The following is a 26952-nucleotide window of genomic DNA, read 5'->3' on the forward strand; positions in this document are numbered from 1 at the left end:
GATAGGAAAGATTAGAAGTGAGGAAATGACTAGCCTCCAGAATAAGAAAGACGGTCAGACCGTAAGCAATACTAGGGAGATGCTTTCGCTGATGGGACAGCTGTATGGAGAATTGTACGAGGGAGAAAACATTGAGGCTGAGACGATAGATAACTTCTTGAAAAGGGTGAACGGGGATAGCCATCAGGGCCTCTTGACGGAAGAGTAGAAGGAAGAGTTTTGTAGACCCATCACACCGGAGGAGGTCAAGAGAGTGATTACGGAAGGGAGGGTCAAGTCGGCCGCTGGCCCCGACGGTCTCAATTATAGCTTCTACAAAAGGTTTAAAGAGACCATGAGTACCATTTTGGCAGGAGTTTTTAACACCGCTCTGGAGACAGAGAACTTGGGAGACGGTTTTTATACTGGTCTCCTTATTTTCCTGCCCAAGGCGGGAGATGCCACGCTTCCAAAAAACTGGCGTCCCATCACCCTCACTAATGTGGACTACAGGATTTTGGCCAAAGTCCTGAATAATAGACTGGTAAAGGTCATATCGAAACTGGTGGTAGGTACTCAGACGAGTGCGGTGCCTGGGAGGAAAATGACAGCATCCTTAGCTTTGTTGCGAGAATTCTTCCAAGGGACGGGGAGCATTAAGGACACGAACGGGATCCTGCAAGTAGATCAATCTAACCCTTGACCTTTTGACCTCTGAAGCTGACCTTTGACCCTGACCCCTGCCCTTTGATCCCTGGTCCTGACCCCTGACCTTTGACCCTTGACCTCTGACCTCTGAAGCTGAACTTTGACCTTGACCCCTGACCTTTGACCCCTGGCCCTGACCCTTGACCTTTTGACCTCTGAAGCTTACCTTTGACCCTGACCCCTGACCTTTGACCCCTGGTCCTGACCCCTGACCTTTGACCCTTGACCCCTGACCTCTGAAGCTGACCTTTGACCTTGACCCCTAACCTTTGACCCCTGGCCCTGACCCTTAACCTTTTGACCTCTGAAGCTGACCTTTGACCCTAACCCCTTACCCTTGACCCCTGGCCCTGACCCCTGACCCTGGCCCTGGCCCTGACCCTGCCACCCCCGTTTTGCAAGTCGTTTAGACCGGATTTCGCAGAAAAATGTTGGATTCCGGAAAGTACCAAAGTAATTCTGACTCCATGGTCTGATCATGGGATGCTTAGGATAGGATTCCGGATGGGAACCAAAGTAGAGAAGGGGAGGCCTCTTTGGAGGATCTCACCCCGAATGATGGAGGACGAAAGATGTGTCCTAGAGCTGGAAAAGAAAATCGCTCTTCTGCAATTGTTAAAAGGAAAAGGAGACTTTGTCCCAGTTTCGTGGTGGGAAGAGCTCAAGAGAGCCATGAAAGAACGGTGTGTGCAGTTACTGAAGGGCTATTATAAACAAGAGCTAAAAGATTACCAAGAAGCACTTTATCTCTTTTTGAAGATCCATTATAGGATTAGTAAGGGGTTTCCTTATGATCAGCAAAAGCTGGATCAAGCCAAGATGAAGATTAGAGACTATCACAAACAACAGGGTAGAAAGGCAGAGGAACAGGACAAAAGGACCGGTTTTGGAGAAAGGAGAATGGGAAAAAGACAGGATAGGAAAGATTAGAAGTGAGGAAATGACTAGCCTCCAGAATAAGAAAGACGGTCAGACCGTAAGCAATACTAGGGAGATGCTTTCGCTGATGGGACAGCTGTATGGAGAATTGTACGAGGGAGAAAACATTGAGGCTGCGACGATAGATAACTTCTTGAAAAGGGTGAACAGGGATAGCCATCAGGGCCTCTTGACGGAAGAGGAGAAGGAAGAGTTTTGTAGACCCATCACACCGGAGGAGGTCAAGAGAGTGATTACGGAAGGGAGGGTCAAGTCGGCCCCTGGCCCCGACGGTCTCAATTATAGCTTCTACAAAAGGTTTAAAGAGACCATGAGTACCATTTTGGCAGGAGTTTTTAACACCGCTCTGGAGACAGAGAACTTGGGAGACGGTTTTTATACTGGTCTCCTTATTTTCCTGCCCAAGGCGGGAGATGCCACGCTTCCAGAAAACTGGCGTCCCATCACCCTCACTAATGTGGACTACAGGATTTTGGCCAAAGTCCTGAATAATAGACTGGTAAAGGTCATATCGAAACTGGTGGTAGGTACTCAGACGAGTGCGGTGCCTGGGAGGAAAATGACAGCATCCTTAGCTTTGTTGCGAGAATTCTTCCAAGGGACGGGGAGCATTAAGGACACGAACGGGATCCTGCAAGTAGATCAATCTAACCCTAACCCTAACCCTAACCCTAACCCTAATCCTAACCCTAACCCTTGACTCTTGGCCCTTGGCCCTTGGCCCTTGACCCCAGACCCCCGATCCCCTGACCCTGACCCCTGACCCTTGACCCATGGCCCTGACCCCCTGACCTTTGACCTTTGACCCCTGACCCTGACCTTTGACCCCCTGACCCTGACCTTTGACCCCTGACCCTGACCTTTGACCTTTGCCCCTGACCCTTGACCTTTGACCACTGACCCTTGACCTTTGACCTCTGACCTCTGACCCTTGACCTTTGACCCTGACCCTTGACCTTTGACCCTAACCCTTGACCTTTGACCCCCGAACCTGACCTTTGACCTCTGACCTCTTACCTTTGACCCCCGACCCTGACCTTTGACCCTGACCCTTGACCTTTGACCCCTGCCCTTGACCTTTGACCCTGGCCCTTGACCTTTGACCCCTGACCCTGACCTCTGACCTCTGACCCTTGACCTTTGACCCTGCCCTTGACCTTTGACCCCTGAGCTGACCTTTGACCCCTGACCTTGACCCTTGACCCCTGGCCCTGCCACCCTGACCCCTGACCCCTGGCCCTGGCCCTGGCCCTGGCCCTGCCACCTGCCTTTTGCAAGTCGTTTAGACCGGATTTGGGCAGAAAAATGTTGGATTCCGGAAAGTACCAAAGTAATTCTGACTCCATGGTCTGATCATGGGATGCTTAGGATAGGATTCCGGATGGGAACCAAAGTAGAGAAGGGGAGGCCTCTTTGGAGGATCTCACCCCGAATGATGGAGGACGAAAGATGTGTCCTAGAGCTGGAAAAGAAAATCGCTCTTCTGCAATTGTTAAAAGGAAAAGGAGACTTTGTCCCAGTTTCGTGGTGGGAAGAGCTCAAGAGAGCCATGAAAGAACGGTGTGTGCAGTTACTGAAGGGCTATTATAAACAAGAGCTAAAAGATTACCAAGAAGCACTTTATCGCTTTTTGAAGATCCATTATAGGATTAGTAAGGGGTTTCCTTATGATCAGCAAAAGCTGGATCAAGCCAAGATGAAGATTAGAGACTATCAAAAACAACAGGGTAGAAAGGCAGAGGAATAGGACAAAAGGACCGGTTTTGGAGAAAGGAGAATGGGAAAAAGACAGGATAGGAAAGATTAGAAGTGAGGAAAAGACTAGCCTCCAGAATAAGAAAGACGGTCAGACCGTAAGCAATACTAGGGAGATGCTTTCGCTGATGGGACAGCTGTATGGAGAATTGTACGAGGGACAAAAGATTGAGGCTGAGACGATAGATAACTTCTTGAAAAGGGTGAACAGGGATAGCCATCAGGGCCTCTTGACGGAAGAGGAGAAGGAAGAGTTTTGTAGACCCATCACACCGGAGGAGGTCAAGAGAGTGATTACGGAAGGGAGGGTCAAGTCGGCCCCTGGCCCCGACGGTCTCAATTATAGCTTCTACAAAAGGTTTAAAGAGACCATGAGTACCATTTTGGCAGGAGTTTTTAACACCGCTCTGGAGACAGAGAACTTGGGAGACGGTTTTTATACTGGTCTCCTTATTTTCCTGCCCAAGGCGGGAGATGCCACGCTTCCAGAAAACTGGCGTCCCATCACCCTCACTAATGTGGACTACAGGATTTTGGCCAAAGACCTGAATAATAGACTGGTAAAGGTCATATCGAAACTGGTGGTAGGTACTCAGACGAGTGCGGTGCCTGGGAGGAAAATGACAGCATCCTTAGCTTTGTTGCGAGAATTCTTCCAAGGGACGGGGAGCATTAAGGACACGAACGGGATCCTGCAAGTAGATCAATCTAACCCTAACCCTAACCCTAACCCTAACCCTAATCCTAACCCTAACCCTTGACTCTTGGCCCTTGGCCCTTGGCCCTTGACCCCAGACCCCCGATCCCCTGACCCTGACCCCTGACCCTTGACCCATGGCCCTGACCCCCTGACCCTTGACCTTTGACCCCTGACCCTGACCTTTGACCCCTGACCCTGACCTTTGACCCCTGACCCTGACCTTTGACCTTTGACCCTGACCCCTGACCTTTGACCCCTTACCCTGACCTTTGACCCCTGACCCTGACCTTTGACCTTTGACCCTGACCTTTGACCTTTGACCCTGACCCCTGACCTTTGACCCCTGACCCTTGACCTTTGACCTCTGACCTCTGACCTTTGACCCCCGACCCTGACCTTTGACCTTTGACCCTGACCCTTGACCTTTGACCCCTGCCCTTGACCTTTGACCCTGGCCCTTGACCTTTGACCCCTGACCCTGACCTCTGACCTCTGACCCTTGACCTTTGACCCTGCCCTTGACCTTTGACCCCTGAGCTGACCTTTGACCCCTGACCTTGACCCTTGACCCCTGGCCCTGCCACCCTGACCCCTGACCCCTGGCCCTGGCCCTGGCCCTGGCCCTGCCACCTGCCTTTTGCAAGTCGTTTAGACCGGATTTGGGCAGAAAAATGTTGGATTCCGGAAAGTACCAAAGTAATTCTGACTCCATGGTCTGATCATGGGATGCTTAGGATAGGATTCCGGATGGGAACCAAAGTAGAGAAGGGGAGGCCTCTTTGGAGGATCTCACCCTGAATGATGGAGGACGAAAGATGTGTCCTAGAGCTGGAAAAGAAAATCGCTCTTCTGCAATTGTTAAAAGGAAAAGGAGACTTTGTCCCAGTTTCGTGGTGGGAAGAGCTCAAGAGAGCCATGAAAGAACGGTGTGTGCAGTTACTGAAGGGCTATTATAAACAAGAGCTAAAAGATTACCAAGAAGCACTTTATCGCTTTTTGAAGATCCATTATAGGATTAGTAAGGGGTTTCCTTATGATCAGCAAAAGCTGGATCAAGCCAAGATGAAGATTAGAGACTATCACAAACAACAGAGGAAGATCAGGGTAGAAAGGCAGAGGAATAGGACAAAAGGACCGGTTTTGGAGAAAGGAGAATGGGAAAAAGACAGGATAGGAAAGATTAGAAGTGAGGAAATGACTAGCCTCCAGAATAAGAAAGACGGTCAGACCGTAAGCAATACTAGGGAGATGCTTTCGCTGATGGGACAGCTGTATGGAGAATTGTACGAGGGAGAAAACATTGAGGCTGAGACGATAGATAACTTCTTGAAAAGGGTGAACAGGGATAGCCATCAGGGCCTCTTGACGGAAGAGTAGAAGGAAGAGTTTTGTAGACCCATCACACCGGAGGTGGTCAAGAGAGTGATTACGGAAGGGAGGGTCAAGTCGGCCCCTGGCCCCGACGGTCTCAATTATAGCTTCTACAAAAGGTTTAAAGAGACCATGAGTACCATTTTGGCAGGAGCTTTTAACACCGCTCTGGAGACAGAGAACTTGGGAGACGGTTTTTATACTGGTCTCCTTATTTTCCTGCCCAAGGCGGGAGATGCCACGCTTCCAGAAAACTGGCGTCCCATCACCCTCACTAATGTGGACTACAGGATTTTGGCCAAAGTCCTGAATAATAGACTGGTAAAGGTCATATCGAAACTGGTGGTAGGTACTCAGACGAGTGCGGTGCCTGGGAGGAAAATGACAGCATCCTTAGCTTTGTTGCGAGAATTCTTCCAAGGGACAGGGAGCATTAAGGACACGAACGGGATCCTGCAAGTAGATCAATCTAACCCTAACCCTAACCCTAACCCTAACCCTAATCCTAACCCAAACCCTTGACTCTTGGCCCATGGCCCTTGGCCCTTGACCCCAGACCCCCGACCCCTGACCCTGACCCTTGACCCCTGACCCTGACCCTTGACCCCTGACCTTTGACCCTTGACCTCTGACCTCTGAAGCTGACCTTTGACCTTGACCCCTGACCTTTGACCCCTGGCCCTTGACCTTTTTACCTCTGAAGCTGACCTTTGACCCTGACCCCTGACCTTTGCCCCCTGGTCCTGACCCCTGACCTTTGACCCTTGACCCCTGACCTATGAAGCTGACCTTTGACCTTGACCCCTGACCTTTGACCCCTGGCACAGACCCTTGACCTTTTGACCTCTGAAGCTGACCTTTGACCCTGACCCTGACCCTTGCCCCCTGACCCCTGACCCTGGCCCTGGCCCTGACCCTGCCACCCCCGTTTTGCAAGTCGTTTAGACCGGATTTGGGCAGAAAAATGTTGGATTCCGGAAAGTACCAAAGTAATTCTGACTCCATGGTCTGATCATGGGATGCTTAGGATAGGATTCCGGATGGGAACCAAAGTAGAGAAGGGGAGGCCTCTTTGGAGGATCTCACCCCAAATGATGGAGGACGAAAGATGTGTCCTAGAGCTGGAAAAGAAAATCGCTCTTCTGCAATTGTTAAAAGGAAAAGGAGACTTTGTCCCAGTTTCGTGGTGGGAAGAGCTCAAGAGAGCCATGAAAGAACGGTGTGTGCAGTTACTGAAGGGCTATTATAAACAAGAGCTAAAAGATTACCAAGAAGCACTTTATCTCTTTTTGAAGATCCATTATAGGATTAGTAAGGGGTTTCCTTATGATCAGCAAAAGCTGGATCAAGCCAAGATGAAGATTAGAGACTATCACAAACAACAGAGGAAGATCAGGGTAGAAAGGCAGAGGAATAGGACAAAAGGACCGGTTTTGGAGAAAGGAGAATGGGAAAAAGACAGGATAGGAAAGATTAGAAGTGAGGAAATGACTAGCCTCCAGAATAAGAAAGACGGTCAGACCGTAAGCAATACTAGGGAGATGCTTTCGCTGATGGGACAGCTGTATGGAGAATTGTACGAGGGAGAAAACATTGAGGCTGAGACGATAGATAACTTCTTGAAAAGGGTGAACAGGGATAGCCATCAGGGCCTCTTGACGGAAGAGTAGAAGGAAGAGTTTTGTAGACCCATCACACCGGAGGAGGTCAAGAGAGTGATTACGGAAGGGAGGGTCAAGTCGGCCCCTGGCCCCGACGGTCTCAATTATAGCTTCTACAAAAGGTTTAAAGAGACCATGAGTACCATTTTGGCAGGAGCTTTTAACACCGCTCTGGAGACAGAGAACTTGGGAGACGGTTTTTATACTGGTCTCCTTATTTTCCTGCCCAAGGCGGGAGATGCCACGCTTCCAGAAAACTGGCGTCCCATCACCCTCACTAATGTGGACTACAGGATTTTGGCCAAAGTCCTGAATAATAGACTGGTAAAGGTCATAGCGAAACTGGTGGTAGGTACTCAGACGAGTGCGGTGCCTGGGAGGAAAATGACAGCATCCTTAGCTTTGTTGCGAGAATTCTTCCAAGGGACGGGGAGCATTAAGGACACGAACGGGATCCTGCAAGTAGATCAATCTAACCCTAACCCTAACCCTAACCCTAACCCTAACCCTAACCCTTGACTCTTGGCCCATGGCCCTTGGCCCTTGACCCCAGACCCCCGACCCCTGACCCCTGACATTTGACCCCTGGTCCTGACCCCTGACCTTTGACCCTTGACCCCTGACCTCTGAAGCTGACCTTTGACCTTGACCCCTGACCTTTGACCCCTGGCCCAGACCCTTGCCTTTTGACCTCTGAAGCTGACCTTTGACCCTAACCCCTGAACCTTGACCCCTGGCCCTGACCCCTGACCCTGACCCTGACCCTTGCCCCCTGACCCTGGCCCTGGCCCTGACCCTGCCACCCCCGTTTTGCAAGTCGTTTAGACCGGATTTGGGCAGAAAAATATTGGATTCCGGAAAGTACCAAAGTAATTCTGACTCCATGGTCTGATCATGGGATGCTTAGGATAGGATTCCGGATGGGAACCAAAGTAGAGAAGGGGAGGCCTCTTTGGAGGATCTCACCCCGAATGATGGAGGACGAAAGATGTGTCCTAGAGCTGGAAAAGAAAATCGCTCTTCTGCAATTGTTAAAAGGAAAAGGAGACTTTGTCCCAGTTTCGTGGTGGGAAGAGCTCAAGAGAGCCATGAAAGAACGGTGTGTGCAGTTACTGAAGGGCTATTATAAACAAGAGCTAAAAGATTACCAAGAAGCACTTTATCTCTTTTTGAAGATCCATTATAGGATTAGTAAGGGGTTTCCTTATGATCAGCAAAAGCTGGATCAAGCCAAGATGAAGATTAGAGACTATCACAAACAACAGAGGAAGATCAGGGTAGAAAGGCAGAGGAATAGGACAAAAGGACCGGTTTTGGAGAAAGGAGAATGGGAAAAAGACAGGATAGGAAAGATTAGAAGTGAGGAAATGACTAGCCTCCAGAATAAGAAAGACGGTCAGACCGTAAGCAATACTAGGGAGATGCTTTCGCTGATGGGACAGCTGTATGGAGAATTGTACGAGGGAGAAAACATTGAGGCTGAGACGATAGATAACTTCTTGAAAAGGGTGAACAGGGATAGCCATCAGGGCCTCTTGACGGAAGAGTAGAAGGAAGAGTTTTGTAGACCCATCACACCGGAGGAGGTCAAGAGAGTGATTACGGAAGGGAGGGTCAAGTCGGCCCCTGGCCCCGACGGTCTCAATTATAGCTTCTACAAAAGGTTTAAAGAGACCATGAGTACCATTTTGGCAGGAGTTTTTAACACCGCTCTGGAGACAGAGAACTTGGGAGACGGTTTTTATACTGGTCTCCTTATTTTCCTGCCCAAGGCGGGAGATGCCACGCTTCCAGAAAACTGGCGTCCCATCACCCTCACTAATGTGGACTACAGGATTTTGGCCAAAGTCCTGAATAATAGACTGGTAAAGGTCATATCGAAACTGGTGGTAGGTACTCAGACGAGTGCGGTGCCTGGGAGGAAAATGACAGCATCCTTAGCTTTGTTGCGAGAATTCTTCCAAGGGACGGGGAGCATTAAGGACACGAACGGGATCCTGCAAGTAGATCAATCTAACCCTAACCCTAACCCTAACCCTAACCCTAATCCTAACCCTAACCCTTGACTCTTGGCCCATGGCCCTTGGCCCTTGACCCCAGACCCCAGACCCTGACCCTTGATCCCTGACCCTTGACCTTGACCCTTGACCCCTGACCTTTGAACCTTGACCTCTGACCTCTGAAGCTGACCTTTGACCTTGACCCCTGACCTTTGACCCCTGGCCCTGACCTTTGACCTTTAGACCTCTGATGCTGACCTTTGACCCTGACCCCTGACCTTTGACCCCTGGCCCTGACCCCTGACCTTTGACCCTTGACCGCTGACCTCTGAAACTGACCTTTGACCTTGACCCCTGACCTTTGACCCCTGACCCTGACCCCTGACCTTTTGACCTCTGAAGCTGACCTTTGACCCCTGGCCCTGACCCTTGACCTTTTGACCTCTGAAGCTGACCTTTGACCCCTGGCCCTGACCCTTGACCCCTGGCCCTGACCCCTGACCCTGACCCTGACCCTTGCCCCCTGACCCCTGGCCCTGGCCCTGGCCCTGACCCTGCCACCCCCGTTTTGCAAGTCGTTTAGACCGGATTTGGGCAGAAAAATGTTGGATTCCGGAAAGTACCAAAGTAATTCTGACTCCATGGTCTGATCATGGGATGCTTAGGATAGGATTCCGGATGGGAACCAAAGTAGAGAAGGAGAGGCCTCTTTGGAGGATCTCACCCCGAATGATGGAGGACGAAAGATGTGTCCTAGAGCTGGAAAAGAAAATCGCTCTTCTGCAATTGTTAAAAGGAAAAGGAGACTTTGTCCCAGTTTCGTGGTGGGAAGAGCTCAAGAGAGCCATGAAAGAACGGTGTGTGCAGTTACTGAAGGGCTATTATAAACAAGAGCTAAAAGATTACCAAGAAGCACTTTATCTCTTTTTGAAGATCCATTATAGGATTAGTAAGGGGTTTCCTTATGATCAGCAAAAGCTGGATCAAGCCAAGATGAAGATTAGAGACTATCACAAACAACAGAGGAAGATCAGGGTAGAAAGGCAGAGGAATAGGACAAAAGGACCGGTTTTGGAGAAAGGAGAATGGGAAAAAGACAGGATAGGAAAGATTAGAAGTGAGGAAATGACTAGCCTCCAGAATAAGAAAGACGGTCAGACCGTAAGCAATACTAGGGAGATGCTTTCGCTGATGGGACAGCTGTATGGAGAATTGTACGAGGGAGAAAACATTGAGGCTGAGACGATAGATAACTTCTTGAAAAGGGTGAACAGGGATAGCCATCAGGGCCTCTTGACGGAAGAGTAGAAGGAAGAGTTTTGTAGACCCATCACACCGGAGGAGGTCAAGAGAGTGATTACGGAAGGGAGGGTCAAGTCGGCCCCTGGCCCCGACGGTCTCAATTATAGCTTCTACAAAAGGTTTAAAGAGACCATGAGTACCATTTTGGCAGGAGCTTTTAACACCGCTCTGGAGACAGAGAACTTGGGAGACGGTTTTTATACTGGTCTCCTTATTTTCCTGCCCAAGGCGGGAGATGCCACGCTTCCAGAAAACTGGCGTCCCATCACCCTCACTAATGTGGACTACAGGATTTTGGCCAAAGTCCTGAATAATAGACTGGTAAAGGTCATATCGAAACTGGTGGTAGGTACTCAGACGAGTGCGGTGCCTGGGAGGAAAATGACAGCATCCTTAGCTTTGTTGCGAGAATTCTTCCAAGGGACGGGGAGCATTAAGGACACGAACGGGATCCTGCAAGTAGATCAATCTAACCCTAACCCTAACCCTAACCCTAACCCTAATCCTAACCCTAACCCTTGACTCTTGGCCCATGGCCCTTGACCCCAGACCCCCGACCCCTGACCCCTGACATTTGACCCCTGGTCCTGACCCCTGACCTTTGACCCTTGACCCCTGACCTCTGAAGCTGACCTTTGACCTTGACCCCTGACCTTTGACCCCTGGCCCAGACCCTTGCCTTTTGACCTCTGAAGCTGACCTTTGACCCTAACCCCTGACCCTTGACCCCTGGCCCTGACCCCTGACCCTGACCCTGACCCTTGCCCCCTGACCCTGGCCCTGGCCCTGACCCTGCCACCCCCGTTTTGCAAGTCGTTTAGACCGGATTTGGGCAGAAAAATATTGGATTCCGGAAAGTACCAAAGTAATTCTGACTCCATGGTCTGATCATGGGATGCTTAGGATAGGATTCCGGATGGGAACCAAAGTAGAGAAGGGGAGGCCTCTTTGGAGGATCTCACCCCGAATGATGGAGAACGAAAGATGTGTCCTAGAGCTGGAAAAGAAAATCGCTCTTCTGCAATTGTTAAAAGGAAAAGGAGACTTTGTCCCAGTTTCGTGGTGGGAAGAGCTCAAGAGAGCCATGAAAGAACGGTGTGTGCAGTTACTGAAGGGCTATTATAAACAAGAGCTAAAAGATTACCAAGAAGCACTTTATCTCTTTTTGAAGATCCATTATAGGATTAGTAAGGGGTTTCCTTATGATCAGCAAAAGCTGGATCAAGCCAAGATGAAGATTAGAGACTATCACAAACAACAGAGGAAGATCAGGGTAGAAAGGCAGAGGAATAGGACAAAAGGACCGGTTTTGGAGAAAGGAGAATGGGAAAAAGACAGGATAGGAAAGATTAGAAGTGACGAAATGACTAGCCTCCAGAATAAGAAAGACGGTCAGACCGTAAGCAATACTAGGGAGATGCTTTCGCTGATGGGACAGCTGTATGGAGAATTGTACGAGGGAGAAAACATTGAGGCTGAGACGATAGATAACTTCTTGAAAAGGGTGAACGGGGATAGCCATCAGGGCCTCTTGACGGAAGAGTAGAAGGAAGAGTTTTGTAGACCCATCACACCGGAGGAGGTCAAGAGAGTGATTACGGAAGGGAGGGTCAAGTCGGCCCCTGGCCCCGACGGTCTCAATTATAGCTTCTACAAAAGGTTTAAAGAGACCATGAGTACCATTTTGGCAGGAGCTTTTAACACCGCTCTGGAGACAGAGAACTTGGGAGACGGTTTTTATACTGGTCTCCTTATTTTCCTGCCCAAGGCGGGAGATGCCACGCTTCCAGAAAACTGGCGTCCCATCACCCTCACTAATGTGGACTACAGGATTTTGGCCAAAGTCCTGAATAATAGACTGGTAAAGGTCATATCGAAACTGGTGGTAGGTACTCAGACGAGTGCGGTGCCTGGGAGGAAAATGACAGCATCCTTAGCTTTGTTGCGAGAATTCTTCCAAGGGACGGGGAGCATTAAGGACACGAACGGGATCCTACAAGTAGATCAATCTAACCCTAACCCTAACCCTAACCCTAACCCTAATCCTAACCCTAACCCTTGACTCTCGGCCCATGGCCCTTGGCCCTTGACCCCAGACCCCCGACCCCTGACCCCTGACATTTGACCCCTGGTCCTTGACCTTGACCCTTGACCCCTGACCTTTGAACCTTGAACTCTGACCTCTGAAGCTGACCTTTGACCTTGACCCCTGACCTTTGACCCCTGGCCCTGACCCTTGACCTTTAGACCTCTGATGCTGACCTTTGACCCTGACCTTTGACCCCTGGTTCTGACCCCTGAGCTTTGACCCTTGACCGCTGACCTCTGAAACTGACCTTTGACCTTGACCCCTGACCTTTGACCCCTGACCCTGACCCTTGACCTTTTGACTTCTGAAGCTGACCTTTGACCCCTGGCCCTGACCCTTGACCTTTTGACCTCTGAAGCTGACCTTTGACCCCTGGCCCTGACCCTTGACCCCTGGCCCTGACCCCTGACCCTGACCCTGACCCTTGCCCCCTGACCCCTGACCCTGGCCCTGGCCCTGACCCTGCCACCCCCGTTTTGCAAGTCGTTTAGACCGGATTTGGGCAGAAAAATGTTGGATTCCGGAAAGTACCAAAGTAATTCTGACTCCATGGTCTGATCATGGGATGCTTAGGATAGGATTCCGGATGGGAACCAAAGTAGAGAAGGGGAGGCCTCTTTGGAGGATCTCACCCCGAATGATGGAGGACGAAAGATGTGTCCTAGAGCTGGAAAAGAAAATCGCTCTTCTGCAATTGTTAAAAGGAAAAGGAGACTTTGTCCCAGTTTCGTGGTGGGAAGAGCTCAAGAGAGCCATGAAAGAACGGTGTGTGCAGTTACTGAAGGGCTATTATAAACAAGAGCTAAAAGATTACCAAGAAGCACTTTATCTCTTTTTGAAGATCCATTATAGGATTAGTAAGGGGTTTCCTTATGATCAGCAAAAGCTGGATCAAGCCAAGATGAAGATTAGAGACTATCACAAACAACAGAGGAAGATCAGGGTAGAAAGGCAGAGGAATAGGACAAAAGGACCGGTTTTGGAGAAAGGAGAATGGGAAAAAGACAGGATAGGAAAGATTAGAAGTGAGGAAATGACTAGCCTCCAGAATAAGAAAGACGGTCAGACCGTAAGCAATACTAGGGAGATGCTTTCGCTGATGGGACAGCTGTATGGAGAATTGTACGAGGGAGAAAACATTGAGGCTGAGACGATAGATAACTTCTTGAAAAGGGTGAACGGGGATAGCCATCAGGGCCTCTTGACGGAAGAGTAGAAGGAAGAGTTTTGTAGACCCATCACACCGGAGGAGGTCAAGAGAGTGATTACGGAAGGGAGGGTCAAGTCGGCCCCTGGCCCCGATGGTCTCAATTATAGCTTCTACAAAAGGTTTAAAGAGACCATGAGTACCATTTTGGCAGGAGTTTTTAACACCGCTCTGGAGACAGAGAACTTGGGAGACGGTTTTTATACTGGTCTCCTTATTTTCCTGCCCAAGGCGGGAGATGCCACGCTTCCAGAAAACTGGCGTCCCATCACCCTCACTAATGTGGACTACAGGATTTTGGCCAAAGTCCTGAATAATAGACTGGTAAAGGTCATATCGAAACTGGTGGTAGGTACTCAGACGAGTGCGGTGCCTGGGAGGAAAATGACAGCATCCTTAGCTTTGTTGCGAGAATTCTTCCAAGGGACGGGGAGCATTAAGGACACGAACGGGATCCTGCAAGTAGATCAATCTAACCCTAACCCTAACCCTAACCCTAACCCTAATCCTAACCCTAACCCTTGACTCTTGGCCCATGGCCCTTGGCCCTTGACCCCAGACCCCCGACCCCTGACCCCTGACATTTGACCCCTGGTCCTGACCCCTGACCTTTGACCCTTGACCCCTGACCTCTGAAGCTGACCTTTGACCTTGACCCCTGACCTTTGACCCCTGGCCCAGACCCTTGCCTTTTGACCTCTGAAGCTGACCTTTGACCCTAACCCCTGACCCTTGACCCTTGATCCCTGACCCTTGACCTTGACCCTTGACCCCTGACCTTTGAACCTTGACCTCTGACCTCTGAAGCTGACCTTTGACCTTGACCCCTGACCTTTGACCCCTGGCCCTGACCCTTGACCTTTAGACCTCTGATGCTGACCTTTGACCCCTGGCCCTGACCCCTGACCTTTGACCCTTGACCGCTGACCTCTGAAACTGACCTTTGACCTTGACCCCTGACCTTTGACCCCTGACCCTGACCCCTGACCTTTTGACCTCTGAAGCTGACCTTTGACCCCTGCCCCTGACCCTTGACCTTTTGACCTCTGAAGCTGACCTTTGACCCCTGGCCCTGACCCTTGACCCCTGGCCCTGACCCCTGACCCTGACCCTGACCCTTGCCCCCTGACCCCTGACCCTGGCCCTGGCCCTGACCCTGCCACCCCCGTTTTGCAAGTCGTTTAGACCGGATTTGGGCAGAAAAATGTTGGATTCCGGAAAGTACCAAAGTAATTCTGACTCCATGGTCTGATCATGGGATGCTTAGGATAGGATTCCGGATGGGAACCAAAGTAGAGAAGGGGAGGCCTCTTTGGAGGATCTCACCCCAAATGATGGAGGACGAAAGATGTGTCCTAGAGCTGGAAAAGAAAATCGCTCTTCTGCAATTGTTAAAAGGAAAAGGAGACTTTGTCCCAGTTTCGTGGTGAGAAGAGCTCAAGAGAGCCATGAAAGAACGGTGTGTGCAGTTACTGAAGGGCTATTATAAACAAGAGCTAAAAGATTACCAAGAAGCACTTTATCTCTTTTTGAAGATCCATTATAGGATTAGTAAGGGGTTTCCTTATGATCAGCAAAAGCTGGATCAAGCCAAGATGAAGATTAGAGACTATCACAAACAACAGAGGAAGATCAGGGTAGAAAGGCAGAGGAATAGGACAAAAGGACCGGTTTTGGAGAAAGGAGAATGGGAAAAAGACAGGATAGGAAAGATTAGAAGTGAGGAAATGACTAGCCTCCAGAATAAGAAAGACGGTCAGACCGTAAGCAATACTAGGGAGATGCTTTCGCTGATGGGACAGCTGTATGGAGAATTGTACGAGGGAGAAAACATTGAGGCTGAGACGATAGATAACTTCTTGAAAAGGGTGAATGGGGATAGCCATCAGGGCCTCTTGACGGAAGAGTAGAAGGAAGAGTTTTGTAGACCCATCACACCGGAGGAGGTCAAGAGAGTGATTACGGAAGGGAGGGTCAAGTCGGCCCCTGGCCCCGATGGTCTCAATTATAGCTTCTACAAAAGGTTTAAAGAGACCATGAGTACCATTTTGGCAGGAGTTTTTAACACCGCTCTGGAGACAGAGAACTTGGGAGACGGTTTTTATACTGGTCTCCCTATTTTCCTGCCCAAGGCGGGAGATGCCACGCTTCCAGAAAACTGGCGTCCCATCACCCTCACTAATGTGGACTACAGGATTTTGGCCAAAGTCCTGAATAATAGACTGGTAAAGGTCATATCGAAACTGGTGGTAGGTACTCAGACGAGTGCGGTGCCTGGGAGGAAAATGACAGCATCCTTAGCTTTGTTGCGAGAATTCTTCCAAGGGACGGGGAGCATTAAGGACACGAACGGGATCCTGCAAGTAGATCAATCTAACCCTAACCCTAACCCTAACCCTAACCCTAATCCTAACCCTAACCCTTGACTCTTGGCCCATGGCCCTTGGCCCTTGACCCCAGACCCCCGACCCCAGACCCTGACCCTTGATCCCTGACCCTTGACCTTGACCCTTGACCCCTGACCTTTGACCCTTGACCTCTGACCTCTGAAGCTGACCTTTGACCTTGACCCCTGACCTTTGACCCCTGGCCCTGACCCTTGACCTTTAGACCTCTGATGCTGACCTTTGACCCCTGGCCCTGACCCCTGACCTTTGACCCTTGACCGCTGACCTCTGAAACTGACCTTTGAACTTGACCCCTGACCTTTGACCCCTGACCCCTGACCCCTGACCTTTTGACCTCTGAAGCTGACCTTTGACCCCTGCCCCTGACCCTTGACCTTTTGACCTCTGAAGCTGACCTTTGACCCCTGGCCCTGACCCTTGACCCCTGGCCCTGACCCCTGACCCTGACCCTGACCCTTGCCCCCTGACCCCTGACCCTGGCCCTGGCCCTGACCCTGCCACCCCCGTTTTGCAAGTCGTTTAGACCGGATTTGGGCAGAAAAATGTTGGATTCCGGAAAGTACCAAAGTAATTCTGACTCCATGGTCTGATCATGGGATGCTTAGGATAGGATTCCGGATGGGAACCAAAGTAGAGAAGGGGAGGCCTCTTTGGAGGATCTCACCCCAAATGATGGAGGACGAAAGATGTGTCCTAGAGCTGGAAAAGAAAATCGCTCTTCTGCAATTGTTAAAAGGAAAAGAAGACTTTGTCCCAGTTTCGTGGTGAGAAGAGCTCAAGAGAGCCATGAAAGAACGGTGTGTGCAGTTACTGAAGGGCTATTATAAACAAGAGCTAAAAGATTACCAAGAAGCACTTTATCTCTTTTTGAAGATCCATTATAGGATTAGTAAGGGGTTTCCTTATGATCAGCAAAAGCTGGATCAAGCCAAGATGAAGATTAGAGACTATCACAAACAACAGAGGAAGATCAGGGTAGAAAGGCAGAGGAATAGGACAAAAGGACCGGTTTTGGAGAAAGGAGAATGGGAAAAAGACAGGATAGGAAAGATTAGAAGTGAGGAAATGACTAGCCTCCAGAATAAGAAAGACGGTCAGACCGTAAGCAATACTAGGGAGATGCTTTCGCTGATGGGACAGCTGTATGGAGAATTGTACGAGGGAGAAAACATTGAGGCTGAGACGATAGATAACTTCTTGAAAAGGGTGAACAGGGATAGCCATCAGGGCCTCTTGACGGAAGAGTAGAAGGAAGAGTTTTGTAGACCCATCACACCGGAGGAGGTCAAGAGAGTGATTACGGAAGGGAGGGTCAAGTCGGCCCCTGGCCCCGATGGTCTCAATTATACCTTCTACAAAAGGTTTAAAGAGACCATGAGTACCATTTTGGCAGGAGTTTTTAACACCGCTCTGGAGACAGAGAACTTGGGAGACGGTTTTTATACTGGTCTCCCTATTTTCCTGCCCAAGGCGGGAGATGCCACGCTTCCAGAAAACTGGTGTCCCATCACCCTCACTAATGTGGACTACAGGATTTTGGCCAAAGTCCTGAATAATAGACTGGTAAAGGTCATATCGAAACTGGTGGTAGGTACTCAGACGAGTGCGGTGCCTGGGAGGAAAATGACAGCATCCTTAGCTTTGTTGCGAGAATTCTTCCAAGGGACGGGGAGCATTAAGGACACGAACGGGATCCTGCAAGTAGATCAATCTAACCCTAACCCTAACCCTAACCCTAACCCTAATCCTAACCCTAACCCTTGACTCTTGGCCCATGGCCCTTGGCCCTTGACCCCAGACACCTGACCCCTGACCCTTGACCTTGACCCTTGACCCCTGACCTTTGACCCTTGACCTCTGGCCTCTGAAGCTGACCTTTGACCTTGACCCCTGACCTTTGACCCCTGGTCCTGACCCTTGACCTTTTCACCTCTGAAGCTGACCTTTGACCCTAACCCCTGACCCTTGACCCCTGGCCCTGACCCTGACCCTGACCCTGACCCTTGCCCCCTGACCCCTGACCCTGGCCCTGGCCCTGACCCTGCCACCCCCGTTTTGCAAGTCGTTTAGACCGGATTTGGGCAGAAAAATGTTGGATTCCGGAAAGTACCAAAGTAATTCTGACTCCATGGTCTGATCATGGGATGCTTAGGATAGGATTCCGGATGGGAACCAAAGTAGAGAAGGGGAGGCCTCTTTGGAGGATCTCACCCCAAATGATGGAGGACGAAAGATGTGTCCTAGAGCTGGAAAAGAAAATCGCTCTTCTGCAATTGTTAAAAGGAAAAGAAGACTTTGTCCCAGTTTCGTGGTGAGAAGAGCTCAAGAGAGCCATGAAAGAACGGTGTGTGCAGTTACTGAAGGGCTATTATAAACAAGAGCTAAAAGATTACCAAGAAGCACTTTATCTCTTTTTGAAGATCCATTATAGGATTAGTAAGGGGTTTCCTTATGATCAGCAAAAGCTGGATCAAGCCAAGATGAAGATTAGAGACTATCACAAACAACAGAGGAAGATCAGGGTAGAAAGGCAGAGGAATAGGACAAAAGGACCGGTTTTGGAGAAAGGAGAATGGGAAAAAGACAGGATAGGAAAGATTAGAAGTGAGGAAATGACTAGCCTCCAGAATAAGAAAGACGGTCAGACCGTAAGCAATACTAGGGAGATGCTTTCGCTGATGGGACAGCTGTATGGAGAATTGTACGAGGGAGAAAACATTGAGGCTGAGACGATAGATAACTTCTTGAAAAGGGTGAACGGGGATAGCCATCAGGGCCTCTTGACGGAAGAGTAGAAGGAAGAGTTTTGTAGACCCATCACACCGGAGGAGGTCAAGAGAGTGATTACGGAAGGGAGGGTCAAGTCGGCCCCTGGCCCCGACGGTCTCAATTATACCTTCTACAAAAGGTTTAAAGAGACCATGAGTACCATTTTGGCAGGAGTTTTTAACACCGCTCTGGAGACAGAGAACTTGGGAGACGGTTTTTATACTGGTCTCCTTATTTTCCTGCCCAAGGCGGGAGATGCCACGCTTCCAGAAAACTGGCGTCCCATCACCCTCACTAATGTGGACTACAGGATTTTGGCCAAAGTCCTGAATAATAGACTGGTAAAGGTCATATCGAAACTGGTGGTAGGTACTCAGACGAGTGCGGTGCCTGGGAGGAAAATGACAGCATCCTTAGCTTTGTTGCGAGAATTCTTCCAAGGGACGGGGACCATTAAGGACACGAACGGGATCCTACAAGTAGATCAATCTAACCCTAACCCTAACCCTAACCCTAACCCTAATCCTAACCCTAACCCTTGACTCTTGGCCCATGGCCCTTGGCCCTTGACCCCAGACCCCCGACCCCTGACCCCTGACATTTGACCCCTGGTCCTTGACCTTGACCCTTGACCCCTGACCTTTGAACCTTGAACTCTGACCTCTGAAGCTGACCTTTGACCTTGACCCCTGACCTTTGACCCCCTGGCCCTGACCCTTGACCTTTAGACCTCTGATGCTGACCTTTGACCCTGACCTTTGACCCCCCTGGTTCTGACCCCTGACCTTTGACCCTTGACCGCTGACCTCGGAAACTGACCTTTGACCTTGACCCCTGACCTTTGACCCCTGACCCTGACCCTTGACCTTTTGACTTCTGAAGCTGACCTTTGACCCCTGGCCCTGACCCTTGACCTTTTGACCTCTGAAGCTGACCTTTGACCCCTGGCCCTGACCCTTGACCCCTGGCCCTGACCCCTGACCCTGACCCTGACCCTTGCCCCCTGACCCCTGACCCTGGCCCTGGCCCTGACCCTGCCACCCCCGTTTTGCAAGTCGTTTAGACCGGATTTGGGCAGAAAAATGTTGGATTCCGGAAAGTACCAAAGTAATTCTGACTCCATGGTCTGATCATGGGATGCTTAGGATAGGATTCCGGATGGGAACCAAAGTAGAGAAGGGGAGGCCTCTTTGGAGGATCTCACCCCGAATGATGGAGGACGAAAGATGTGTCCTAGAGCTGGAAAAGAAAATCGCTCTTCTGCAATTGTTAAAAGGAAAAGGAGACTTTGTCCCAGTTTCGTGGTGGGAAGAGCTCAAGAGAGCCATGAAAGAACGGTGTGTGCAGTTACTGAAGGGCTATTATAAACAAGAGCTAAAAGATTACCAAGAAGCACTTTATCTCTTTTTGAAGATCCATTATAGGATTAGTAAGGGGTTTCCTTATGATCAGCAAAAGCTGGATCAAGCCAAGATGAAGATTAGAGACTATCACAAACAACAGAGGAAGATCAGGGTAGAAAGGCAGAGGAATAGGACAAAAGGACCGGTTTTGGAGAAAGGAGAATGGGAAAAAGACAGGATAGGAAAGATTAGAAGTGAGGAAATGACTAGCCTCCAGAATAAGAAAGACGGTCAGACCGTAAGCAATACTAGGGAGATGCTTTCGCTGATGGGACAGCTGTATGGAGAATTGTACGAGGGAGAAAACATTGAGGCTGAGACGATAGATAACTTCTTGAAAAGGGTGAACGGGGATAGCCATCAGGGCCTCTTGACGGAAGAGTAGAAGGAAGAGTTTTGTAGACCCATCACACCGGAGGAGGTCAAGAGAGTGATTACGGAAGGGAGGGTCAAGTCGGCCCCTGGCCCCGACGGTCTCAATTATACCTTCTACAAAAGGTTTAAAGAGACCATGAGTACCATTTTGGCAGGAGTTTTTAACACCGCTCTGGAGACAGAGAACTTGGGAGACGGTTTTTATACTGGTCTCCTTATTTTCCTGCCCAAGGCGGGAGATGCCACGCTTCCAGAAAACTGGCGTCCCATCACCCTCACTAATGTGGACTACAGGATTTTGGCCAAAGTCCTGAATAATAGACTGGTAAAGGTCATATCGAAACTGGTGGTAGGTACTCAGACGAGTGCGGTGCCTGGGAGGAAAATGACAGCATCCTTAGCTTTGTTGCGAGAATTCTTCCAAGGGACGGGGACCATTAAGGACACGAACGGGATCCTACAAGTAGATCAATCTAACCCTAACCCTAACCCTATCCCTAACCCTAATCCTAACCCTAACCCTTGACTCTTGGCCCATGGCCCTTGGCCCTTGACCCCAGACCCCCGACCCCTGACCCCTGACATTTGACCCCTGGTCCTTGACCTTGACCCTTGACCCCTGACCTTTGAACCTTGAACTCTGACCTCTGAAGCTGACCTTTGACCTTGACCCCTGACCTTTGACCCCCTGGCCCTGACCCTTGACCTTTAGACCTCTGATGCTGACCTTTGACCCTGACCTTTGACCCCTGGTTCTGACCCCTGACCTTTGACCCTTGACCGCTGACCTCTGAAACTGACCTTTGACCTTGACCCCTGACCTTTGACCCCTGACCCTGACCCTTGACCTTTTGACTTCTGAAGCTGACCTTTGACCCCTGGCCCTGACCCTTGACCTTTTGACCTCTGAAGCTGACCTTTGACCCCTGGCCCTGACCCTTGACCCCTGGCCCTGACCCCTGACCCTGACCCTGACCCTTGCCCCCTGACCCCTGACCCTGGCCCTGGCCCTGACCCTGCCACCCCCGTTTTGCAAGTCGTTTAGACCGGATTTGGGCAGAAAAATGTTGGATTCCGGAAAGTACCAAAGTAATTCTGACTCCATGGTCTGATCATGGGATGCTTAGGATAGGATTCCGGATGGGAACCAAAGTAGAGAAGGGGAGGCCTCTTTGGAGGATCTCACCCCGAATGATGGAGGACGAAAGATGTGTCCTAGAGCTGGAAAAGAAAATCGCTCTTCTGCAATTGTTAAAAGGAAAAGGAGACTTTGTCCCAGTTTCGTGGTGGGAAGAGCTCAAGAGAGCCATGAAAGAACGGTGTGTGCAGTTACTGAAGGGCTATTATAAACAAGAGCTAAAAGATTACCAAGAAGCACTTTATCTCTTTTTGAAGATCCATTATAGGATTAGTAAGGGGTTTCCTTATGATCAGCAAAAGCTGGATCAAGCCAAGATGAAGATTAGAGACTATCACAAACAACAGAGGAAGATCAGGGTAGAAAGGCAGAGGAATAGGACAAAAGGACCGGTTTTGGAGAAAGGAGAATGGGAAAAAGACAGGATAGGAAAGATTAGAAGTGAGGAAATGACTAGCCTCCAGAATAAGAAAGACGGTCAGACCGTAAGCAATACTAGGGAGATGCTTTCGCTGATGGGACAGCTGTATGGAGAATTGTACGAGGGAGAAAACATTGAGGCTGAGACGATAGATAACTTCTTGAAAAGGGTGAACGGGGATAGCCATCAGGGCCTCTTGACGGAAGAGTAGAAGGAAGAGTTTTGTAGACCCATCACACCGGAGGAGGTCAAGAGAGTGATTACGGAAGGGAGGGTCAAGTCGGCCCCTGGCCCCGATGGTCTCAATTATAGCTTCTACAAAAGGTTTAAAGAGACCATGAGTACCATTTTGGCAGGAGTTTTTAACACCGCTCTGGAGACAGAGAACTTGGGAGACGGTTTTTATACTGGTCTCCTTATTTTCCTGCCCAAGGCGGGAGATGCCACGCTTCCAGAAAACTGGCGTCCCATCACCCTCACTAATGTGGACTACAGGATTTTGGCCAAAGTCCTGAATAATAGACTGGTAAAGGTCATATCGAAACTGGTGGTAGGTACTCAGACGAGTGCGGTGCCTGGGAGGAAAATGACAGCATCCTTAGCTTTGTTGCGAGAATTCTTCCAAGGGACGGGGAGCATTAAGGACACGAACGGGATCCTGCAAGTAGATCAATCTAACCCTAACCCTAACCCTAACCCTAACCCTAATCCTAACCCTAACCCTTGACTCTTGGCCCATGGCCCTTGGCCCTTGACCCCAGACCCCCGACCCCTGACCCTTGACCCCTGACCCTTGACCTTGACCCTTGACCCCTGACCTTTGACCCTTGACCTCTGACCTCTGAAGCTGACCTTTGGCCTTGACCCCTGACCTTTGACCCCCTGGCCCTGACCCTTGACCTTTTGACCTCTGAAGCTGACCTTTGACCCTGACCCCTGACCTTTGACCCCTGGTCCTGACCCCTGACCTTTGACCCTTGACCCCTGACCTCTGAAGCTGACCTTTGACCTTGCAATCCTATGAGGCTGAGAGTGTCTGATCTGCCCTAGGTCACCCAGTGGTTTTTTGATGTTTGATCAGGGAACTGAACCCTGATCGCTAGGGTCCTAATTTAATATTTAAACAGGCATGCTATACTTGCTATACCTTCTCTGTCTTGTCCTTGGTTTTTTCCGTCTCCTTCTCATCCTTCTTTTCTGGACTGATTGCAAAAACTTCTTTCTCTTCTTTCTTCTCTTTCTTCTGCTCTGTTTTTGCAATCCTCTTCTCCTGTCCATCCTGCTAGAAAAAGGGAAGAAAAGATGGAGGAAAGGAGACAAAGGGAATCTTTGGGAGTCCTAGTTTAAAACTAAAATAGCCGGGTCGTGCTGGCTCTACCTTCTCTTTCCCCTCTTTTGTTTCTTTTTTTTCATGTCGTCCCTTTCTGTAGCTTTCTCGCTCTCCTCCTTCTTGTCAAGAACAATACCCCTCGTGAAAGAGCTGGCTGGCCCATGGAGGAGACTGGCTGGGGGGACTATGCAAGACTCCATTTGGCTGGCTCAAATGGACCTGCTCGTGAAGTCGCTGCTTAAGGCGCTGTTTATGGTGGGAGGAAGTGAGAGAGGGCCTTTTCTACTAGGGCACCTTCGGGGGTCCAGTTGGCACCGATTTTATTGAACGCCAAATAAAACATGGCTTTTGGATTCCCGGTGCCTTTGGATTTAATCCACATTCCTGCATGTGTTTGGTTTCCAATTGTTTTCAAAGGCTGTCAGCTCTTCTGTTTCAATTTTTTGAATATAGGCTTACCCCACTTAATTCACCCTTCCTTAAATTTGCAAAGAGATCTTGTGGCACCTGTGAGATTTGCTGTTTCAAGCACTCCTTTTCCTGCTCTTTTTCCTTCACGAAATTCACGAGGTAGTCAAGCTGGGCTTGGAGATGCTTCTCCTGTGGCGTTTTGTCTGTCTGAACTGGCAGGATCTTTAGATGGGACACAAAAAGAAAAGAAAATCCCATATGTTTTTGTTAAAAAGTCCCCTGCCAGAGCAAGGCAAGCAAGAGTTGGAAGGTGAGATTCTGAACCTGATGCGAACATTGTTTTCTGCAAGAAGTTTGTAAGTGACGCATCTGGTTCACATGGTCATTATGGTATGAATGGTTGTTCCTTTGTAATAGGAACACAACAACACATGATCTGTGACTGCACAGTTTTTCTGCCTGTCATTCTGTCTTAATAAGTCTAACAATGAGAAATAACAGTTACTCAAAGGTAATGATACAATATACAAACAAGTGAGTTTGGACAACAATCGCCAAATCAAAATAGCAAAACCCAGCAAGAAAAATCATTTCCACCTGTGTACCTTTCTACAAATAGATGCAGGAGTTTTAAAGGGAAATGTATCTATTTTTGTTTAAATATGCAATGCAGATATCCCAAATCCCCAGCCAAAAAGCAAGATACTCAAATATTCCCCTGTATCTGTTAGCTAGTGTCTTTATTTTTGTTAGGAATTCACTTGCTCTATTATTTTTACCACTAGTAAGGTGGTATTGAAATAAAGCTGACTTGCCTCGTAAAATTCATTGCATGGCTCTCACTAAAGACAAAGGCCTGCGTCCCCCTGTCCAAAGCATTGAATTTACTGGGGAGAAGAGAGTTCGATAACATGTTTCTAGTGGATTTAATGCTCGCCTGACTCAGAAACCACCACTCACCCAGACAAACTTATAAATTAAATGGCATCCCCAATGAACTCAATGGGATATAGGACTGTAGGGTTAGGTTCTCAGCTTGGAGCCAATTGCCTGGACCACATATTGCTCCAGGCTGGATGACAAACTTTCTTAGGGGTGCGGGGAACCAGCCAAATGAAATGTTTAGATCTCCTTGAAGCAAAATTCCACCGCTAGGATCAATCGCTATCCTTGCAGCAGAATTGGGGAGACTCAAACGTGCTTGGGAGGTGCGAGATAGAGATATTCTGTGCACCAGCAGACCCCTCCCCCCCAAAAGCAGCACAACACAGCCAGATGCAAACATGCTGCCCAAACCTAAAACCCAGCCAAAAATCCATGAGGCTTCTTCTTTACCTTGTCAGTTAGTTTCAGGTCGTGGTCAGATGTCGTGAACTCCAGCTTCCTGTTGTCATGCTTGTCTGTTGCCAGCAACAAATGCGAGTCATCCTTCAAACCCCGGTCATGATCAAAAAGGGCTGCTTTGACTCGGCAGGTCAGACAAAACCTGTCCATTTGAGCAAAGAGGAGAAAGATGAGGTAGTGCCCCCTTTCCATATTGTGGCTTTCCTCCAAAGGCCGAGAACCTATGGGAAAAAGTTTCCGAGACTCACGTGGCTTTCTCCTTTGGGTCTGCAGGAATGGCCTGGTTCAGGATTGCCATCTCTTCTTCGTTGAGTGTGACGTCTTTCTCCTTCACCTTGACGTCAGGCAATTTCGTGGAGGGAACTTTCTTCTTCCCCAGTCCTTTGTCTGGAGAACAAATTTTGAAAAAAATCAGGTCTAAGAACAGGTGGCTAGAGGAGTGTTTGCGATTTGCAACCCTCCGTGGTCTAAAGATAAGCATCCTCAGACGTTGCGCACTCCCGGTTTAGCAGAGATGGTGCAGATTATGAAAACATATTTTGCATCATTCTGCCAGTTGAAGAATTCCAACTTAGGTGGTACAGAAACACAGTTCTGGAACCTCAAAGCTCAGCCAAGGATCCTACCTGGAAATTCAAAAAGGTCTTGGGGAGGTTGCTCCAAACCTCTGCCCCATAGACCTACAAAGCCTAATCCACCATCAGGCTGAGGGAGCCCAGGTCCTTTATTTACCTTCTCTTGCGTCATCGTTCAACTGCTCTTCATTTTCCTTCTTGTCCGATCTGTAGATGTTCTCAAAACGCTCAACCAAATCTTTCAGTTCAGCCTCCGACTTTTCTTGTAGCTTCTCTGCATATTCGTTCAGGGCCGATGCACAGCTGTTATGAAGAAGCTCCCCCAAATATTTCAGATCAGCCACCGACTTGTCCACCAGCTCAGCGTCTCGGGCAATGGACTTGAGACTGGAGATGGGAAAGGAAGCAACCAGGATGTTTAGTGTCTTGGGATGGGGCACTGAGGAGTCCTACCACCTGCAGACTGTCCATGCAGGCTTATCTGCCTCTAAAAGAAATCCAAAGTAAACTGCAACCATTGCAAGAAGAGAGTCAAACATCCCACCCTGGATGCTTGGAGGTTGCACCTCTGATTTCCAAACCTACCCCTCGTATCTAAAAGGTTGCTTCTGGTTTCTTCTAAAACTCTTGGGGAGAACTAAAGACAAAATGGGCAGCTGACATTCCATGCTCTCCTTTTACATTTCAAACCCAAAAGATAAAAAGAAAACTCTGTGATGTTTCTCACGGCAGTGGTTTTCTACTACCTGTTCTTACTTTCAGACATTACTAAAACCTTTGTTTATTATTCTTAGCTGTCACGCTCTGACTTTTTCCTGATGCTATTGATAGTTTCGTGTCATTTCATCTGGTATGTTTCAATCATAGTGGGCTTTCCTTCCTCCATTTGAAAATTGCCCAGAGTCCTCGTTTATTTTATTTTATGTTATTTGGCCGTGTGTGTGTGTGTGTGTGTGTGTGTGATGGGAAATAGAAGTAAAGGTTACAATCCCAACCGTAGGTTAAATAACAGCAGCTGTTCGTAGTGAAACCAGATTCCCAGGATCTCCCCCCAAAAAGTCGAAAGC

The 26952-nt window shown here is 49.2% G+C and overlaps 2 protein-coding genes across 2 annotated transcripts in view; one reads left to right on the forward strand and one right to left on the reverse strand.

Moving 5' to 3' along the window:
• Positions 1-26952, forward strand: part of CLN5 (CLN5 lysosomal BMP synthase) — a 105372-nt gene that overhangs the window by 42351 nt on the left and 36069 nt on the right. The window lies entirely within an intron of this gene.
• Positions 1-26952, reverse strand: part of LOC149319121 (ATP-dependent chromatin remodeler CHD2-like) — a 54338-nt gene that overhangs the window by 26245 nt on the left and 1141 nt on the right. Inside the window, exons 3-7 of the mRNA XM_089507971.1 lie at positions 26043-26272; positions 25559-25697; positions 25302-25452; positions 24063-24188; positions 23373-23507 (exon numbers count right to left, since the gene is read on the reverse strand). Of these exons, the coding sequence (XP_089364097.1) occupies positions 23373-23507; positions 24063-24188; positions 25302-25452; positions 25559-25697; positions 26043-26272 (781 nt within the window). The remainder of the gene's footprint in view (positions 1-23372; positions 23508-24062; positions 24189-25301; positions 25453-25558; positions 25698-26042; positions 26273-26952) is intronic.

The sequence above is a fragment of the Sceloporus occidentalis genome, unplaced genomic scaffold, assembly GCF_023333645.1.
Source record: "Sceloporus occidentalis isolate IW3139 unplaced genomic scaffold, rSceOcc1.0.p SCAF_2, whole genome shotgun sequence".
In the NCBI taxonomy this organism is placed as follows: domain Eukaryota; kingdom Metazoa; phylum Chordata; class Lepidosauria; order Squamata; family Phrynosomatidae; genus Sceloporus; species Sceloporus occidentalis.